The sequence below is a fragment of the Leucopleurus acutus genome, assembly GCF_964270905.1.
Source record: "Leucopleurus acutus genome assembly, chromosome: 11".
NCBI classification, from domain to species: domain Eukaryota; kingdom Metazoa; phylum Chordata; class Mammalia; order Artiodactyla; family Delphinidae; genus Leucopleurus; species Leucopleurus acutus.
Window position 1 is genome coordinate 52,274,943 of NC_139152.1, and position 20,643 is coordinate 52,295,585.

General features: G+C 40.2%; 1 protein-coding gene across 1 annotated transcript in view; it reads right to left on the minus strand.

Moving 5' to 3' along the window:
* GNS (glucosamine (N-acetyl)-6-sulfatase) overlaps positions 1 to 20,643 on the minus strand; it is a 52,311-nt gene extending 31,668 nt beyond the window's left edge. The window contains exons 1-7 of the mRNA XM_082849685.1: positions 20,312 to 20,643; positions 9,944 to 10,003; positions 7,108 to 7,314; positions 4,920 to 4,985; positions 4,383 to 4,481; positions 2,719 to 2,886; positions 990 to 1,072 (exon numbers count right to left, since the gene is read on the minus strand). Coding sequence (XP_082705811.1) covers positions 990 to 1,072; positions 2,719 to 2,886; positions 4,383 to 4,481; positions 4,920 to 4,985; positions 7,108 to 7,314; positions 9,944 to 10,003; positions 20,312 to 20,509 — 881 coding nt within the window. The 5' untranslated portion in view covers positions 20,510 to 20,643. The remainder of the gene's footprint in view (positions 1 to 989; positions 1,073 to 2,718; positions 2,887 to 4,382; positions 4,482 to 4,919; positions 4,986 to 7,107; positions 7,315 to 9,943; positions 10,004 to 20,311) is intronic.

Below are 20,643 nucleotides of genomic sequence, written 5' to 3' on the forward strand. Positions count from 1 at the left end.
TGCACCTTAAGAGAAAGTAAGAATTTCCTGGAAACTAAAAATTGCAAAGGCAAATATTCTGCTCTAGCCTAAGCCTTTGGGTCTCAGGCAAATATTGGGGCTAATCTCTCACAAAGCGACCTTTTATTATGATTATTATTATTTTTACATCTTTATTGAGTATAATTGCTTTACAATGGTGTGCTAGTTTCTGCTTTATAACAAAGTGAATCAGTTATACATATACATATGTTCCCATATCTCTTCCCTCTTGCGTCTCCCTCCCTCCCAACCCTCCCTATCCCACCCCTCTAGGTGGTCACAAAGCACCGAGCTGATCTCCCTGTGCTATGCGGCTGCTTACCCCTAGCTATCTATTTTACGTTTGGTAGTGTATATTGTCCATGCCACTCTCTCGCTTTGTCACAGCTTACCCTTCCCCCTCCCCATATCCTCAAGTCCATTCTCTAGTAGGTCTGTGTCTTTATTCCTGTCTTACCTCTAGGTTCTTCATGACATTTTTCTTTCTCTTAAATTCCATATATATGTGTTAGCATACGGTATTTGTCTTTCTCTTTCTGACTTACTTCACTCTGTATGACAGACTCTAGGTCCATCCACCTCACTACAAATAACTCAATTTCGTTTCTTTCTATGGCTGAGTAATATTCCATTGTATATATGTGCCACATCTTCTTTATCCATTCATCTGATGATGGACACTTAAGTTGTTTCCAACCTTTTCTTTAGATATAGAAAATTGTTAAAAAAACCAAATGGCTCCAATTTGCAATGTTTTAACAAGTCATAAAAACGGACTGTTTAATTAGACCTGAGGTCCAAAGACCACCTTGTAGCTAAATGTAAAGACCTCCCATCAGAGTCTCTCCCAACATCTTGCTACCCTCCGATTTTTTTCTCAGAAATAACCATGTGGTGCAGTTCCCTGTTCATGGGCTGCTTCTGAGGGTCCTCAAAGACCACCTAGACTGGAAAGGAGCAGCTCTTACCTTTTCCTAAATGCATTATCTAAAAACTGTATTGAAGAATTAGTCATGGGGGTCTTGGCTTGCCTAATTAACCAGTGCTTGTTCTAAAATTTAAAAGAAAAACAGAAGTTAACACCAAGTTACCACAGTCAAACTACTAGAATAGATAATGAAAAGATCATTTACTCGAGCAAAAAAGGAACTAACTGGAGCCTTTTTAAGCAACTTCAGATTTTCCCTCCACCACCCACCCCTACTCCCCTCCCCTGTGTTGGTAAAAAAAACTTTCTGCAAATTATCACTCATTCTTTAGCTTCTTCTCATCACCTCCTTAATGGCAGAAGGCCTGGGCTCCTTTGTTAGCAGCTTTAATAAGAGATTTCGTGAAAGATACTGGAAACTACTAACCAGAAGATTAAATTTATAACTTGGGTCTACCACCCAAACTATAAAAGGATAAAGATCCACTTTACCTTCCTCTAAGTTTTGCCTAATAAGTCAGCATTCCATGGCCCTCTATCTTTCCTACCTAAGATAGCGATCATCCTTGAACCTTGGGAAAAATTTCATCACAGCAATTTCCTAAAACTTCAAGTCCAAATCTAGAGGATTCTTCTCATATAAATAAAAGAGTCACAGTTAAAAAAAAAAAAAACACAAAACATTGCCAAATACCATTTATTCTCTCCTCCCCATTCATAAAACCCTAAGCTGCCATCTCGCAAACTGTGATCCTCAAAGCCTTCTTTAGTTAGCATGCTTGACAAATGCTGCAGAGCATCTCTTCCTGCTGCAAATTCATGTCAGAACACGGATAACTCTGAGAAATCCTGCAGCAGAGTGACTTATTTAACCTGAAGTTTCTAACCTTACTTAGTCATGGGAACTTCTATGAACTTCTTTTGGAACACAGAGAGAATGGCACCCAGGTTTCAAACTTGGTTCACTCCTCTTTAATGTCATCCATGGCAAGCACATGCCTACAGTGTGCCAGGCAACATGCTAGACGCTTCTGTGTATTTTAATGCATACAAGAGTTGCAGGAGAGGTCAGGATCCCCGACTTTAGAGAGAAAAATGCAAGTTAAGCATCTTGCTCATGGTCAGGTCACTGAGCTAGAAAGCGGTAATACGGACTCTAACTCCAAGACTCATTCTTTCTACCACCTCGCAAGCAACTAAGATTTCTGGGTAACAGGCATGAGGCAGTAGAAGCTTTCCGCCTTTGAACTAGCAAACTGCCCATCTCCTGTGCCATAGGAAGGGTAAGTGGTATATGAAGTGAACAGTATTTAGGTCATGGCCTGCTCTGGCTCATTTCTCCATTCACCTTCCCTTCCCAATCACGTTGCACTGTGTCATCCCCCCTCTTCTTCCTACGCCTCGGGCCTGGTGAGGGCCACCCAAAGGAGACTGCTGCAGGCCCAGCTCAGCCCCAAGGGACATGTCTCAGCCACTGCCGGGCAGGAGGAGTGCCAGCACAGAGGTTATCAAAAGAGCCTGTAGTCAGGAAAGATGGCGTTTGTTTACCATTGTCCCTCCGACTCTCCAGCTGCCCACTGGGTGTGTGGCACGAACCTTATCTGACTTCTGAAGCAAGTGTATACTACCTAGTATGTTAGTGACAGGTGCAACTACCTTTAAAAGATTTAGAAGGAAGACCAACTATATGATTCAAAGGCTCCCTGACAAGTATGTTACACAATTAATCACATCGAGCATGGCTTAATGCAAGGGTTAGGGGAAGCTACCGTTCCATGGATGTTGAAGTTCTTGTTTCTTGGTGCAAAGACGTTCTGGAAGGTGTTCTGGTACTGAGGTGCAGCTGTCCAAGGCGAATGAGGTGCCGGAGTGGAGATCATCATGAAGAATGGCTCAGAGTTGGACTTGTAGTCCAGGAAGTCCAAGGAGACATTGGCCTGACATATACAAAGATTTGTCATTGCTTACCCTACTTCACAGTTGAGGACCTGACAGATACCTGTTCTCTGGTGAACAGGGCCCTATTAGCTTTCCACCAATCTTAGCATACAATCTATGTCACAGTCACTTGCAAGCGTGTTGCTGGAACAGATCGTTTGGCTTTCAGGCAAACACAATAAAAAATTGAAAAGCACACCATCGAAGAAAGCAATTAGGGTTTTGATGATTTTACATGACCTTAAAATTGTTATGCCTCCCCTAAGGAAAAAAAATAGTAATTTGGCCATTTTAGTATTAACATATTAACGTAGCTTAGAGTATATACATTTATGCAGCTTATACACATTTGATGCTTTAAAGAACATAAAAAGAGAGCCAACCTAATTCACAACAGTGGGAAAAGTGAATTAAGTTACTGTACTTTTACAAAAATATGTAGAGAGTAGATACCCTAAGTTGTGCCAGCTGAAGTAGCTAAACTAAGTGAACAATATTAAGTCTAAATACACCACACCAGGGTTTTAATTTATATGGACTTAAATTTTTCATTTGCTTCTCTGGAGATACTTTATGAAAATGAAAGCTTCCCACACACATGCTGTGTTTTTAATTTCCTAGTTGATTTACATCTTCATTTATTCCCAACACTAAACTCAAAAGATACTATCAATTTCTTATCACCATCCCATCCCCCTACTTTACTCCAGCCCTGTCAAGAAACGCTGTGGTTTCTCCAACCTGCCATGCACACTCCCTTTCTGTTCCCTTTGCCTGTGGCTCTCTTTCCCCTGACCTGTATAGCTCACTCTCATCTCCTTTAGGATTTTGCCTAAATGTTTTCTATGTAACTCCCATCCCCTGCCTTATTTCTAACTAATCGCCATCTAACAAGACAACACACATATGGGTAAATAAAATCCTCCACTAAAAGGTTACCGTCCACAGGATCAAAGACTCTGTTTCATTTACTGCTGAACACCTGCTATAATGGGTGCTGAAGTACTTGGTGAATGAATGCCCTATGGGGGGGGCTGTCATTAGATACATCTTAGACAGGAAAGGACAGTCCCAAATTCCCGTCCCAATTTCAGTATTTTTTATATATAATATACAATGCCTGAAGAACTTCCCTATCCCTATCCCGCCACCCTCATGATGAAGATGCCATCTTGTAGCTTGCGAGTAAAACTGGGATCAAGAGTAGGAACCCCTACAAAGTAAAACCTCTTCGAAGTAATCTCTATAGTCTTAGAGATTAGCCTTTGGAAAAGGGATTTTCTGCTGGAATTTCAAGAACATTAGATCTGAGCCTGGCTTAATTACAAAGAAAAACACCCTCAGGAGTTTTTAATCAGCTGGAAATATTATTTGGCGTTTAGACCAAGTTATTATTCATGTTACCCAACATTAACAAATACAAGTAAAGATTTTCTAGGCAGAGAGTTTAATTAAACATGAGCTAAAGTGCAAGGACAGAGCTTCAGTAACTCACCAAAACATCTGTCAGGTAGTCCACACTGTAGTTTTCACCATGCTTCCGTGCCTTCCCATTGATAGAGAGGGTATAATTATAGTACTTAGAATTCTTTTCCTATTAAAGAGAGGAAAGTAAGATTTTTTATGAGGTCAGCACACAAAATGAAAGTTGGAAACCATGCTGGGCTAAACTATACTCTGTTTAAAGAGTGATAAGACAAAAAAAAAAAAAGGTAATTGCTCAAGTCAATACTGAATTGGACTTTATGACTAGGGTTTTACTAACTGCTAGCACAGTTTCAATAATATGTCTTAGTTTAAAAAGCCAGAAATGGATCCGGTAGAACAGCAAAACATGTTACTAAACCTTGTGGAATGCAAGAAAAGTATCCCACAAACAGAGTGACTCACAAATCAACAGACTTTCTTTTAAGGAGACAAAATGGTCAATCATAAAAGCAAACCAAATAATGTCAACATCAGAGCTACAGCAGAAAGTAAACAGCATCTGCAGGGTTGTGCGGAATTGCCACTGACTTCATTAATCACTCACCAAGGCATACCAGTAACTCCAGCCCAGAGGAACGTGTGCTAGTCCACCTGCATCTGGGGCTCCATACTGCAAAGCAAGACAAGCAGCGCATTAGAAGTCCTTAGGACGTGACCAGACCAGAAGGAAACAGGAAACTTTCAGAATCTTTTTAGATCAGTGCCTGAAACATGGTAGGTGCTCAATTTCCTCAAACACATAACAGTCAAAAAGTAAAGAACACTATCGTCCTAGGAACTTCTGAAGCAGGAGTTGGCAAACTATGGCTGGCGGGCCAAATCTAGCCTGCCTACTGTTCTGTGGGGCCAGCAAGCTAAGAATTTTCTTACAAACATTAAAAAATATAAACACCAATCAAAATCAACCATACTTGAATAAAAAAAAAACCAAACAATCAGGGCTTCCCTGGTGGCACAGTGGTTGAGAGTCCACCTGCCGATGCAGGGGACACGGGTTTGTGCCCTGGTCCGGGAAGATCCCACATGCCGCGGAGCGGCTGGGCCCGTGAGCCATGGCCGCTGAGCCTGCGCGTCCGGAGCCTGTGCTCCGCAACGGGAGAGGCCACAACAGTGAGAGGCCCGCGTACCACAAAAAAAAAAAAAAAAAAAAAAAAAATCAAAAGAGGAATATTTTGTGACAAGTTGCATAAGATTGAAATTTCAGTCGCGGTGAAGTTTTACTGGAACACAGGCACACTCATTGGTTTATGTAAGTCTGTGGCTGCTTTCCTGCTACAACAGCAGAACTGTAGAGTCACTATAGAGACATATGGCCTGCAAAGCCTGAAATATTTACTTCTGGCCCTTTACAGGGAAAGGCCACATAGCTTAGGCCACATGGCTCATTTGCTGAGCTACTGATGGCCTAGACTGAATTGTCCAGCCAACCTTGTGGCTAACAGCCCAAAACATCAGACTACAAGCCAGCAGCCTATCACTTCAGCTGTCCTGCTGGTGAAGTCTACTTTTGGACTCAATTTATCTGATGAGATGAATTAAGTGAAGAGACCACAGAATCATCCCATTTTATCTCGACAAGGCTTAATACTGCCCATTTAAGGCAGTGCCTCTAAGAACTAAATCTTTATTATTATTATTTTTTTTTTTGGTTGTGTCTACGACACGTGGGATCTTAGTTCCCCAACCAGGGATCGAACTCGTGCCCCCTGCATTGGAAGCACAGAATTTTAACCACTGGACCACCAGAGAAGTCCCCTCAGTCTTTGTATTTTGAAGAGTTTCTAATTTTGTATGCGTTAGATGATCTTCAACATGCAAAGCAGTGTAAGGTCTCTTTATGCCCTATAGCTTTAACCCATCACAGTGCTCATGATTCTTTTCAAACTGACTCATTTTTCATCAAATCCACAAGGCTGCAAATCCCCCAACTGTTGCGGGGAGGGGGAGAATTAACAAAATTCAGATCAGATATTAAGATCTCTAGCAACCACAGATGAAGTACATAAGAAAACGTGCATCTTCTCTTTGTCCTGAATCCCCAGTTTTATTTTAAGAGATAACCCCAAACACTCTCAAACACATTATTTCTTTTAAGCCTGAACTTTGTCTAAATGCTAAGGCCAGTGTGGTGGACTCGAGGTCCTGAAATCTGGCCTTGGCAGGTCACAGTGAGGCCTCCCTCCATCCAGGCCCTCAAGGCCAGCACACTAACCACTCAGCCACATGCTTCAATGGTCTGAATGTCTCAGGCTCTGCGTGCTTTTCCTTCATCACTGATTTCTCCACAGTCTGCTCCCAGTTTTCAGAAAGTGGGTTAATCATTAAGCTGCTATAATTCAGGAAAAGATGCCCAGAGGAAAAAATTCTTCACTCCACTCCTGATAAAGGGGGAAATGGAAACAAAGATACCATGACAGCCAAAGGACAAGCAGAATTCTTGAGGAAAAGGGGGAATATGCCTCAGACCACAGCAGTCCTAAGACAATTTTTAAACAAATGCTCCAGAGACTATTTAAAGAAAGAATAACCACAGTGCCCAAATCATGTAAATACGTTCATGTAAGTTCTGGTTTAACAGGCAGATTAAGAGAAAACAACATATACCAAAAACCGTTTAACATGACTTGAACGGATGCTAATTAAAAAACAATTAACATGAATCATACTAATTCACATTCAAGAAGCTGTTTTTTAAAAAGAAAGAACGGGAATAATTAGATCATTCAACATACCTCATTTAAGTATTTCCCTGCAAAAAACGTTTGATAACCACACATTGATCTGAGAATTGCTGGGAAAGTATCTGGTTCTTGGATCTTCTGCCAAGACTTACTACTGCAGTTTCCCTCCAAAGTGTTGTTAACGACGTGATGGTTATGTGGGTACTTCCCTGTCAGGATACTGGCTCGGCTCGGACAGCAAAGAGCACTTGGCACATACTACAAACAGAAGAGAAGCAAAAAAAGCAAAGTTACACAAGACAGATGGATTTCTCATCATTTCTAAACAGAAAGCAAGCTGCTCAATGCCCCGAAGTCAAATTTCTAGTTTCCCATGGAATAGAGGTTTTCTTTATACATGACACATTTCAGAGCTGCTTTAAGTCCCCTAGTGGAGACAGTAAAGCAGATAGAACCCAGAAAACAGATTTCTTTTTCAGCTGGTTTCTTTCTACAGAATAACCTAAAGTTGTTCTAATTTCATCTGCCAAAGAAATATTTACATGCAAGGAATACAGCATGGTGGGAGCTAGGTCTTGAACAAAGATAAAGAATACTACTTGAATCTAATGCGGCAGAGAAGTAGAGGTTCATTTTCAGGCTGATCTGTGGCTTTATACATTTCTTGCATCACTTTATACAGTGGACACAAATTTTTTTCCTACTCTAATTATGCTTCTATTAGCTCCTGTGATCAACGGAATTATCCTATTCAACCCAATGTTTGTCTAGGTCTTAATACTCATCACGGATCCACTTTACAGAAGGGTAATAGTAGCTTATACTCGCACCAGCAGGGAGGGAATGCTCATTTGAGCACGCCCTTGCCGGAATTACATATTATCCCTTTGAAATACTTAGCGTATCTTTGGCCTTTCAAACTGGATTTGGCATTTTTAAATACCGGTGAGGATGAACATTCTCCTCATGCGTACTGACCAACTGTGTTCATGTGAATGGTTTGTTCATGTGCTTTGCACATTTTCCCCTCTTGTGACATAAAATTTGAGTTAAGGAAGGATTCAATCATGTTACAAATACTTCCCATTTTTTAATTTTGCTTTTTGAGTTTGTTACATGTTTGACTTTTATAATTTTCACATTGGCAATTCTTTTAATTCTCTCCCTTTTATATTTCCTGACCTATTTTTTGGCCAATGCCACACTGCTCACTGGATCTTACATTTAGTGTCCCGTAGGGAAATCTCTTCCTTTAAACATTTTACCTTGATTATTCTAACCTATTTATTATTCCAGATAACTTTTGAATCACTTAATTCAGCCTAAAAACAATCTTGCTGGGATTCTGATTAGAATAAGCATTTTATAATCTTGTGTCTTTCCACACAAAATGATGTGCATATCTATGTATGAAGTATTGGGTTGGCCAAAAAGTTGGTTCGGGTTTTTCCGTAACATCATCTGTAATGAACTTTTTGGCCAACCCAATACTTTATCACTCACAAAATTTTGTAACTACATTTACAGGTCTTAACCATTACTGGCCACCACCAGCTATTCCTAGACTCTATATTTTCCTGCTGTGTAAGTGGGATCTTCTCTTCCCCATGTTTTTCTAACTAGTTATATGGAAGAAAGTTACTTCTATTTTTTCATTTCTACCTTACTAAATTCTATTAATTTAAAAAGTTTTCCAACAACTCTGTTTTCTAGGCAGAAAATCCAGACAAGTGGAAATAACAATTTTTGCTTTTTCCAGTACTTTTATTCCACAAGTACTGAATTCCACAAGACTTATGCCAATGACTAGACAGGTCAGAAGAACATTAAGTGAGAGATATTGGGCCCTGTCTCTTCCCTAACAGCAGTGCTCTGAGACTTTAACCTTAACCGTAAGTTGTGCTATTTGTTTGAAATATTCGTCACAGTACGGATGTAACAGTTTAATAAGTTACAAGGAAAGGATGCCAACATTTCAGAGGACTTTCAAGCATCCATTGAGATGAGTATCTAATTTTCCTCCTTTTAACCACTGATATGCTGGTAAACAATAACCACCATTATGTAGTGGTACTTACTCTAAGTTAGGCACTGATATAAATGCTTGCTTTACATGTAACAATCCATTTAACCTCCGAGACAGGTTTTAATATCCCTATTTACAAATGGGGAAACCAAAGGCCAAAAAGGTTAATAAGCTGCCCAAGGTCGCACAGCTAGGAGAGAGGCAGAGACAATATTCAAAACAGGGTGATCTGGTTCCAGAGTCTGCTCTTAACCAACACTAGCTGCTGTTCAGTGGATTTCCTGATATTAAGCTGGGCTACCACTGACTCGGTTATGAGCATGGTTCCTGAATTTGATTTGTCAGTATTTTACTTTGGATCTTTGTATTTATGTTTACACGTGTACATATACACGTATATTTGTATTTACATATATGTACACACACATGTACACACAGTCGTTGTTGGGTTTCTTTCATTTTGCTGCTATTATCTTCGTTAGGTTTGGCTATCAGGGTTAATTGGGTTTTGCAGAGTAGCCTGCAAGCTTTTACCATGGAACCAAATTTACACAGTACAAATGTTAACCGTTTCTTAAAATCCATTTTCAAACCTCAAACAGTGAAGTTTTAAATAAACTTCTCTAGTTCTGAGTTGTAGATGAGAATGGCTTACAAAATACCTGTAATTAATCTTCAATTGTTAAGAAGTGATATTTCAACTAAACAAATCTATATTACATTAAATAGACTCCTTCCCTCAGATCAGGCATTTAATTAGAAAAAACCCACAGAAATTACAGTAGACGACCCAAAAGAAAGTGTTTCTTCTTAGAACATAAACACAAAGTGTAACAAAATTAAATCAGCTTCAAAACTTACAGCACTGGAGAAAGTCATCCCCATCCCTCCAATGAGAGCCTTGGTTTTCTTTAGTGGTGTCTGTAAAGTAAACAGTTATCTGTTGAACAATTTCTTCCAATAAACTAAAACACACAGAACAAAATTCATGTTTTTTTGTATCTTACTCTCAACCTTTTATTCCCAAATGATCAGCTCTATCTGACACTAAGGAACAGCCAAGTGTCCCATGTGATTCTGGAGATGAACCAAACAAGTTTGGTTACAGTCAGTCATGTCCTGTGCAAAAGTTCAGGGAGTTGTAATGCTTGCAGGAAGGGAAAGTTCACAGCTGATGGCATTATTCTAGCAATGTTGATTTCAATGTAATGAAATTTTGGTGCCCTTCTCTTATTTGTCACCAGCTGCCTTACAAACAGGTGGGGCAGATCTACCTCTATTAATTCATCTTTAGAAGCAGGATATGAAAAATGATATGAAAGGAGTCTTCCATCCTTTAAAACAGAAATAAAACAACACTTAGGTTCTGAAAGCCAGACAAGGCCCCGACACTAACTCAAATATCAGGCACTTGGTGGTGAAGCCCAGATGCACACTTTTGGACTATAAGCTCATGGCCCTCTGCACTAGACCAACCACCACCTCAGGCAAAGACTTGAACTAAGTGGCAAACACACATACAGAAAACCTTGTCAAGCAAAAGACTAGTCAGAAAATTATTTCGTTTATATCCTTGCTTTTCATCTTTTGCTCAAAACTTAACATCCTGACAAGTAGAGAGAACAACTAGTTTCAAATCCTACAGCAAGGATAAAAAGTATGAAGATGGTCACTTAGATATAAATAATAACAATAAAAAATACTAACGATCTTTATCGAGATTCCAGACAGCAAGAAAGGATGATGTGAAGAAACTTATTTCAGTTGTATTATGAGTCAGTTCATAACGATTCTGAAGTTCCTGTGAAAGCTGAGACCATACTGAACACAGTTTTAAGTGTATTTTGTTGTGTAATAATGTCTTAAAGACTAATAACCCAAATACATAACCATGTTAATAAGAGGGTCATTTTCAATACTGTAAAAAAGTTATCCCCATTGTTTTATACAGATGATAGAAAACCTAAGTAATCCATTAGCTAGAGAATTCTAACTTATTCAGGAATTTTGAAAACTCATGTGACAAAATTCAACATCCATTTATGATAAAAACTCTCAAAGTGGATATAGAGGGAATGTGCCTCAACATAATAAAGGCCATATATAACAAGTCCACAGCTAATATCCTACTCAGCAGTGAAAAAATGAAAGTTTTTCCTCTAGAATCAGGAATAAGACAAGGATGCCCACTCTTGCCATTTTTATTCAACGTAGCATTGGAAGTCCTAGCCACAGCAATTAGACAAGAAAAAGAAAAGGAATCCAAATTGCAAAGGAAGAAGTAAAACTATCACTGTCTGCAGATGATGTAATACTATACATAGAAAATCCTAAAGACACCACCAAAAAACTAGAGCTCATCAATGAATCTGGTAGGGTTGCTCGATACAAAGTTGATATACAGTTAATGTTAATAAAATTAATATAGTGTTGCACTTCTATACAGTAACCGTGAACTATCGGAAAGAGAAATTAAGGAAACAATCCCATTTACAATCACATCAAAAAGAATAAAATACCTAGAAATAAACCTACCTAACGAAGTAAAAGACCTGTACTCAGAAAACTATAAGGGACTGATGAAAGAAATTGGAGATTACACAAATAGATGGCAAGATATACCATGTTCATGGATTGGAAGAATTAATATTGTTAAACTGAGCATACTACCGAAGGCAATCTGCACATTCAATGCAATCCCTATCAAAATATCAATGGCATTTTTCACAGTACTAGAACAAATAATTTTAAAATTTGTATGGAAACACAAAGCACCCTGAATAGCTAGAATAACCTTGAGAAAGAAGAACAAAGCTGGAGGTATCATGCTCCCTGACTCCAGACTATACTAAAGCTACAGTAATCAAAGCAGTATGGTGGGACTTCCCTGGTGGTGCAGTGGTTAAGAATCTGCCTGCCAATGCATGGGACACAGGTTCGATCCCTGGTCCGGCAAGATCCCACATGCTGTGGAGCAACTAAGCCCATGAGCCACAACTATGGAGCCTTTACTCTAGAGCCTGAGAGCCACAACTACTGAGCTTGTGTGTCTCAAGCCTGTGCTCCACAACAAGAGAAGCCACTGCAAGATGCAACTAGAGAAAGCCAGTGCACAGCAACAAAGACCCAATGCAGCCAAAAAAAAAAAAAAAAAAAAAAAGCAGTATGGTACTGGCACAAAAACAAACACGTAGATCAATGGAACAGAATAGAGCCCAGAAATAAACCCACACACTTATGGTCAATTAATTTACAACAAAGGAGGCAAGAATATACAATGGAAAAAAGACAGTCTCTTCACTAAGTGGTGCTGCCAAAACTGGACAGCTTCATGTAAAAGAATGAAATTAGAAAATTTTCTCACACCATATACAAAAATAAACTCAAAATGGCTTAAAGACTTAAATATAAAACATGACAACATAAAACTCCTAGAAGAAAACACAGGCAAAACAGTCTCTGACATAAATTGTAGCAATATTTGCTTAGATCAGTCTCCCAAGGCAAAAGAAATAAAAGCAAAAATAAACAAATGGGACCTAATCAAACTTATAAGCTTTGTACAGCAAAGGAAACCATAAACAAAACAAAAAGACAACAGGCCAGGAGAAAATATTTGCAAACGCTGCAACCAACAAGGGGTTAATTTCCAAAATATACAAACACCTTATGTATGTCAATATCAAAAGAAAAACAAAAACAAAACAAAACCCAAAGAACCCAGTCAAAAAATGGGCAGAAGACCTAAATAGACATTTTTCCAAAGACGACATACAGATGGCAAGCAGGCACATGAAAACATGCTCAACATCATTAATGATTAGAGAAATATAAATCAAAACTACAGTGTGGTATTACTGTATCACCTCACACCAGTCAGAATGGCCATCGTCAAAAAGCCTACAAATAATAAATGCTGGAAAGGGTGTGGAGAAAAGGGAACCTTCCTACACTGTTGGTGAGAATGTAAATTGGTGCAGCCACTATAGAAAACAGTATGGAGGTTCCTTAAAAAACTATAAGTATAGTTATGATATGATCCAGCAATCTCACTCCTCAGCCTGTATCTGGAAAAGACAAAAACTCTAATTTGGAAAGATACATGCACCCCAATGTACACAGCGGCACTATTTACAACAGCCAAGACATGGAAGCAACCTAAATGTCCATCAACAGATGAACAGATAAAGAAGATGTGGTATACATATATATACAGTGGAATATTACTCAGCTATAAAAAAGAATGGAATTTTGCCATTTGCAGCAACATGGATGGACCTAAAGATTATCATACTAAGTTAAGTAAGTCAGACAGAGAAAGACATATAATATTATATGGTATCACTTTTATGTGGAATCTAAAAAAATAATACAAATGAACTCATTTACAAAACAGAAACAGACTCAGACATAGAAAACAAACTTATGGTTAGCAAAGTGGGGGTGTGTGAAGAGATAAATTAGGAGTATGGGAATATATATAAAAACAGATTAAAAAACAAGGATTTACTGTATAGCACAAGGAACTATACTCAATTATCTTGTAATAACCTATAACGGAAAAGAATCTGAAAAAGAATATATATGTATTTATGACTAAATCACTTTGCTGTACACCTGAAACACAACATTGTAAATCAACTCTAGCTCAATTAAAGAATAAATAAAAAGCTTCTGCAGAGCCAAGAAAACCATTAACAAAATGAAAAGGCAACTTATACTGAATGGGAGAAAATATTTGCAAGTCATATATTTGATAAAGGGTTAATATGCAAAATATATAAAAAAACTCATACAATAGCAAAAAAACAGCCAATTAAAAAAATGGGGAGAGGGGACGTCCCTGGTGGTCCGGTGGTAAAGAATCTGCCTTATAATGCAGGGGACGCAGGTTTGATCCCTGGTCAGGGAGCTAAGATCCCACATGCCATGGGGCAACCAAGCCTGAGTACCACAACTACTGAGCTCATGCGCCTCAACTAGAGAGCCTGCATGCCACAAACTACAGAGCCCATGCACTCTAGAGCACGCACACCACAACTACAAAGCCCATGCGCCCTGGAGCCTGTGGACCACAAATAGAGAAGAGAAAACCCAAACGCTACAACAAGAGAAGCCCGTGCACTGCAACGAAAGATCCCTCATGCCTCAATGAAGGTCCCGTGTGCTGCAACTAAGACTGGATGCAGCCATAAATAAATAAGTAAGTAAGTAAGTCTTAAAACAAAACAAAACAAAAATGGACAGAGGATCTGAAAAGACCTTTTTCCAAAAAAGACATACAAATGGCCAACAGGTAAATGAAAAGATGTTTAACATCACTAATTGTTAGGGAAATGCAAATCAAAACCACAATGAGATAGCACCTCACACCTGTTAGAAAGGCTATCATCAAAAAGACAAGAGATAAAAAGTGTTGGTAAGGATGTAGACAATAGGGAACGCTTGTGCAATTGTTGGTGGGAATGTAAACTGGTTCAGCCAGTATGAAAAATCATGTGGAGGTTACTCAAAAATTTAACAATAGAACTACCATGTGGTCCAGCAAATCCACTTCTGAGTATTTATCTGAAGAAAATGAAAACAGTAACTCGAAGATATATATACCCCCATGTTCACTGTAGCATTATTTACAATAGCCAAGACAATGGAAACAACCTAAATGTCCATCAATGGATGAATGGAAAGGAAGATGTGGTATATATACACAATGGAATATTACTCAGTCATAAAAAAGAATGAAATATTGCCATTTTGATAACATGGGTAGACTCTGAGGGCATTATGCTAAGTGAATTAAGTCAGAGAAAGACCAATACTGTATAACCTCACTTGTATGTGGAATCTAAAAAAACAAGAAAACCCAAGTTCAGATACAGAGATCGGACTAGTGGTTTCCAGAGACAGGAAGTGAGGGGTGAGGGTGGGTGCAGTGAAATGGGTGAAGGGTGTCCAAAGGTAAAAACTTATAAAATAAAGAAGTCATGGGGATGTCATGCACAGCATGGCAACTACAGCTAATAATATTGTATTGCATGTTTGAGAGTGGCTAAGAGAGTAGATCTTAAAAGTTCTCATCACAAGAAAAAAAATTCTTAACTATACATTATGATGAATGTTCACTATATTTATTGCTGTGATCATTTTGCAATATATACAAATATCACCATGTTGTACACCTGAAACTAACATAATGTTTTATGTCAATTACACCTCAATAAAAGAAATAAATTTAAAGAAAAAAAAGGTCTTTGATGATTTTCAGTAGATCCACAATAGGTTGCCAGGGGATGCTAGAGATACATAAGGTCTTTGCTAACCTTCAGAAGGAATGTCACCAGCCATGATTTCCCACAAAACATCACTGGGTGCTATCCTCAAGTAAAAAACACTGGGCTGAATGAAACATTGGTTTGATGAAGAATCTGAGTTATAGTGAGTACACAGGCAGGGGAAACAGGAATGCAAAGTATAAATAGTAAAAGGACTATGTGAGCTGATTACAGGGAACAATGGTCAAATTGTCTGGTATTTATGCAAAGCTACCGAAGAATATCTGATTTATAGTAAGACTAAATTTTGTGATTATAACACATTTACTAAACACTTAACGTGTGCCAGGCATTGATCTAGGCAATGGTGGACAAAAGATAGAAGGTCCCTGCCCTCATGATCCTTGTACTCAAACAACAGGTAAACAAACAATTATTTCAGGCAGTGAAGAGTAATATAAACCAGGACCATGTGCTTGCAGGTGATGACAGCAAAGGGGAAAACTACTTTCAAGAGGTGGTCAGGAAAGGCCTCCTTCAGGATGTAACTTCAGTACTGAGTCACATGATGAGTCAGCCAGGCAAAGCCCCAGAAGAAGATGCTTTCAGGTTGAGTGAACAAGTAATATGCTGCCAGAAAAGGAAAGCAACACGTGTGAGGGCAGAACAAAGGCCAGCGTGCTAGAAGCAGCACAGTAAGTAAAGGGAAGAACGGGGTAATAAGACAAGGTCACAGAGGCAGGCAGGAGTCAGACGATGATGCAGAGCTGCACAGGAATTCAGATTTTAGTTTAAGTAAGAAATGTATATTAATAACCATAACCTTTACAATGCTAATGGTAGTACAAGTGATAACCATACTCTGTGCTTAATCAAACAAGTCCCAGACAGGAAACCGCACTGTACCAAAAAACGTGTGTGTGCGTCCATGCTAACCTGAATGATAAAGTGGATCCTTAAGATCTAAGCAAAGATAGTGGCTGGTCACGTTAAGGCCAAACTACATTCTTTAAGAAACAGACAATCTTACACTTGCATATGACTAACGTGCTACTTTACTCATCTGAAGCAAAAAAAACCCCTAAGGAGTCACCTGCTTTCCTGGGTCCCATATACAGCTGCTCTGAAATAAAGTTTTGACAATTCAGATAATTCTATGGCTAACTTTTAACAATGAAAGATCACTTTGCCTTAAGCAAAGACATGATGTATTCATTCTTCCCCTACATCTCCTTCCCTCACTTCCTTGAGGTTTTGACCAAGTGTCAGTTTTTCTAGACAATGATTTTAAAGATACTAACCTGTGCTTCAGTGAAGAATAGTGTGTCCATCACCCCATAACAACATTCAAGTAAAATCAAGAAATGGATGAACAGTTCCCTGGGCAAAAACTAAAAATGGGGGCTTCCCTGGTGGCGCAGTGGTTGAGAGTCCGCCTGCCGATGCAGGGAACACGGGTTCGTGTCCCGGTCCGGGAGGATCCCACATGCCGCGGAGCGGCTGGGCCCGTGAGCCATGGTTGCTGAGCCTGCGCGTCCGGAGCCTGTGCTCCACAGCGGGAGAGGCCACAGCAGTGAGAGGCCCGCGTGCCGCAAAAAAAAAAAAAAACCTAAAAATGGAGTCCCACAGATGAAAGCTACAACAAATACAATGAACTGTTAAAGGTGATGCTACCACACATAAAAGACTACTTCAAAGATGATCGCAAGATTCCACATCAAACCACAATCATACAAGTGCTATAATCCTTTGACCTGAGTTAGTCTGGGGGACTGATACTTGTTTATTTGCCAACTATGGCAGCAATTCATGATCTTTTTTTGGGTCAGAGACCTCCCTCTCTCCATAAAAATGAAAATAATACACACGAAGTATTATGTGTAAATTAAGGAGTTCCACCATTGTGGAGAACAGTATGGAGGTTCCTTAGAAAACTACAAATAGAACTACCATATGACCCAGCAATCCCACTACTGGGCATATACCCTGAGAAAAACATAATTCAAAAAGAGTCATGTACCAAAATATTCATTGCAGCTCTATGTACAATAGCCCGGAGATGGAAACAACCTAAGTGTCCATCATCGGATGAATGGATAAAGAAGATGTGGCACATATATACAATGGAATATTACTCAGCCATAAAAAGAAACGAAACTGAGCTATTTGTAATGAGGTGGATGGACCTAGAGTCTGTCATACAGAGTGAAGTAAGTCAGAAAGAGAAAGACAAATACCGTATGCTAACACATATATATGGAATTTAAGAAAAAAAATGTCATGAAGAACCTAGAGGTAAGACAGGAATAAAGACACAGACCTACTAGAGAATGGACTTGAGGATATGGGGAGGGGGAAGGGTAAGCTGTGACAAAGCGAGAGAGAGGCATGGACATATATACACTACCAAACGTAAAATAGATAGCTAGGGGTAAGCAGCCGCATAGCACAGGGAGATCAGCTCGGTGCTTTGTGACCACCTTAGAGGGCTGGGATAGGGAGGGTGGGAGGGAGACGGAAGAGGGAAGAGCTATGGGAACATATGTATATGTATAACTGATTCACTTTGTTATAAAGCAGAAACTAACACACCATTGTAAAGCAATTATACTCCAATAAAGATGTAAAAAAAAAAATTAAGGAGTTCCATGTCACCTGAAGAAATTTCTGATCTATGGTGTGACTATGCTGATGCGGGTATGTGAAATGACATCTGGTAAATCAGTATTACCATAGTATTCTAGAATAGGAGAAAAAGCATATAATCTCAGGGCTCTTACACTATAAGACACTGGGCTTTGCCCCTTATTATAGCTATATGAACCTTGGCCAAGTTACTTAACCCCTTCTAAGTTTTAGTTTCTCATTTTTTAAGATAAGGACAATACCTACAGCAGAGGATTCCTGTGATAATTGAAGCACTGTATAAAACACTTCACACTCTGACTAGCTCCAAGTAGGTTCTCAAATGCTGTTATTTCTTAGTTCTTCCCCTTCAAGTCCTGTTTGACAATTAGTGGTGTTTAGAGTATTCTGTGAAAGGTTACAGGAGATGACAGAATTCTCCAGAGAACTGGGAGTATTAAATTTGACTTTTTCCCTCCACTTAATTTTGGCTCTTCTCTCCAGCACAAACATCCGTATAAAAGAATCTGCTACTGGTTTAAAGGAGCAAATAGGATTAACAGGCTAAAGGGAAGAAACCTCAAATATACACAGACCACACTGGTGGTCTACGAGAACTGAAGAAACTGAATTCTGAATACCTTATATTTAAGTGATGGATTTTGTTTTCAACAGAGCCGTGAAAGCTGGGTCTCTTTTTTTTTTTTTTTTTTTGCGGTACGCGGGCCTCTCACTGTTGTGGCCTCTCCCGTTGCGGAGCACAGGCTCCGGACGCGCAGGCTCAGTGGCCATGGCTCAGGGGCCCAGCCGCTCCGCGGCATGTGGGATCTTCCCGGACCAGGGCACGAACCCGAGTCCCCTGTATCGGCAGGCGGACTCCCAACCACTGCGCCCCCAGGGAAGCCCTGGGTCTTTTAATTAAGTCACTAAATTATTATTAAGTTTTGATAGAGATGGCTTGCTTTTTCTGGACAAAACACTTCAAAAGCACACACAAAAATCTGTTTTAAAAAGGAGTTTTGTGTGGAGGATAAGTGTAGCAGTTGGAATGGTGGAAAAAACAAAGTAAAATCCAGGAGGCCCATTAAGTCAACACTCTTCATTGTCAGTGGGGCTGGGTAGAAACTAAAAGGCAATGAGGCACACGCGGCAGGAACCAGCAGGGAGTCAAAACGCAAGCATCTTAAATTAGAAAAGACTCTCATACCATTGAACACAGCCCTGAGGAAGAAATACATTTTAATGCACAACTAAGACACATCTATATATGGATACGCTTACCTTGACCTCATGTATCACACAGACATTTTTCTATTCTACTCTATTCCACAGGGAAGTCAAAATGCTGGTAGCTACTCACTGAACTGATTTCACAACTCACTTATGGGTTGAAATCAGCAGTTTGAAAGACACTCAGCTAGGGTGTTCCCACACAGTAAAAGTTAGGAACCTCGTGCCAAAAGTGCTTTCATAGCATTTAGCTGAAAGCAAAAAGGGAACTGAAAGGAAGAAAGCAATAAAGTACTTGTTTTTAAAAAGGTAGGAGTAATGCCATACCCAGGATGAGAGCCCTAGTCAGGATTTTGTCTGGACTGCCACAACTACTCATGAGCCTGGGGCAAGCCACTTTCTAGGCCTCCGTGAGTAGGGGGTTGGGTAGATGTTCTTGAAGGTCACAAATTCGAGAATTCTAAGATCCAGAAGCAAAATTCACTCTGGGAAAGAATTAAGTCTCAGAACACCACCCACCACCCATCTGATATAAAACGGAACGCTGACAGTATCTAATGCATCAGCCAGGTGTCCAATTAGGCTAATTGAATTTTCTTGATTCTTGTGAGGCAAAGCACACCCTGAAGAGTTCTACAACCTACCTACCAGAATAGTTCGTATCAGCACTTATTTTATAAATATCAGGCACAGACACTGCACACAGGGTCAAATGCAAAAGTGGCCTAGGCTCCTCAAAGAGGGGCTGGATTTGTCCTCTAACCTGAAAGACAAACAATCAAGGCTGGCGTGCTCTTAGCCAGCACCTGCTCCTCATTGGTTCATCCCATCCCTAACAGGCGTCCACATGTTTGTCTTGAGACATGAAGCAAACTCCTCAGCAGTAAGGTCCAGACTAGAAGCTCTGTGTGGACCCAGGAGAGACTCGGAGGAAAGAGGAAAGAGTCCCGCAGCTCCATAAGCCTGCGCAAAGGGCCTGGCGCGGCAAAAGCAAACCTACCCAGGGTCGAGGCAGCTAGTTAGAAATGGGGAACGAGGGCCAGAAACCAGGGAGTCAGCCCGGGAGATGGAGGGGCGGGGCAGAAACAGAAAGAAGAGTTACCATGCCGCCGAGCACTTCGTCCTGGTCGTCGGCGAGAAGCAGCACCACATTGGGCCTCCGAGAGCCCGCCGCCGCCCCGGAGACCCCCAGGCAGCCTCCCAGCAGCAGCAGCAGCAGCAGCAGCGCTGAGCTGCAGTAGGGCAGGTGAAGAGCGCTGCCTCGCTGGGGCACACCCAGGGCCAGAGGCAGGAGCCGCATGGCGGACAGGGCTCCGGCGGGGGGGGGGACCCCGGGCGGACGGGAAAGACGTGCAGAAGGCTAGAGAGCGAGAAAGCCACGAGCAGCTGGAAAAAAAAAGACTGCACTGTGAAGGCCGGCGTCTGTGGTCGGGC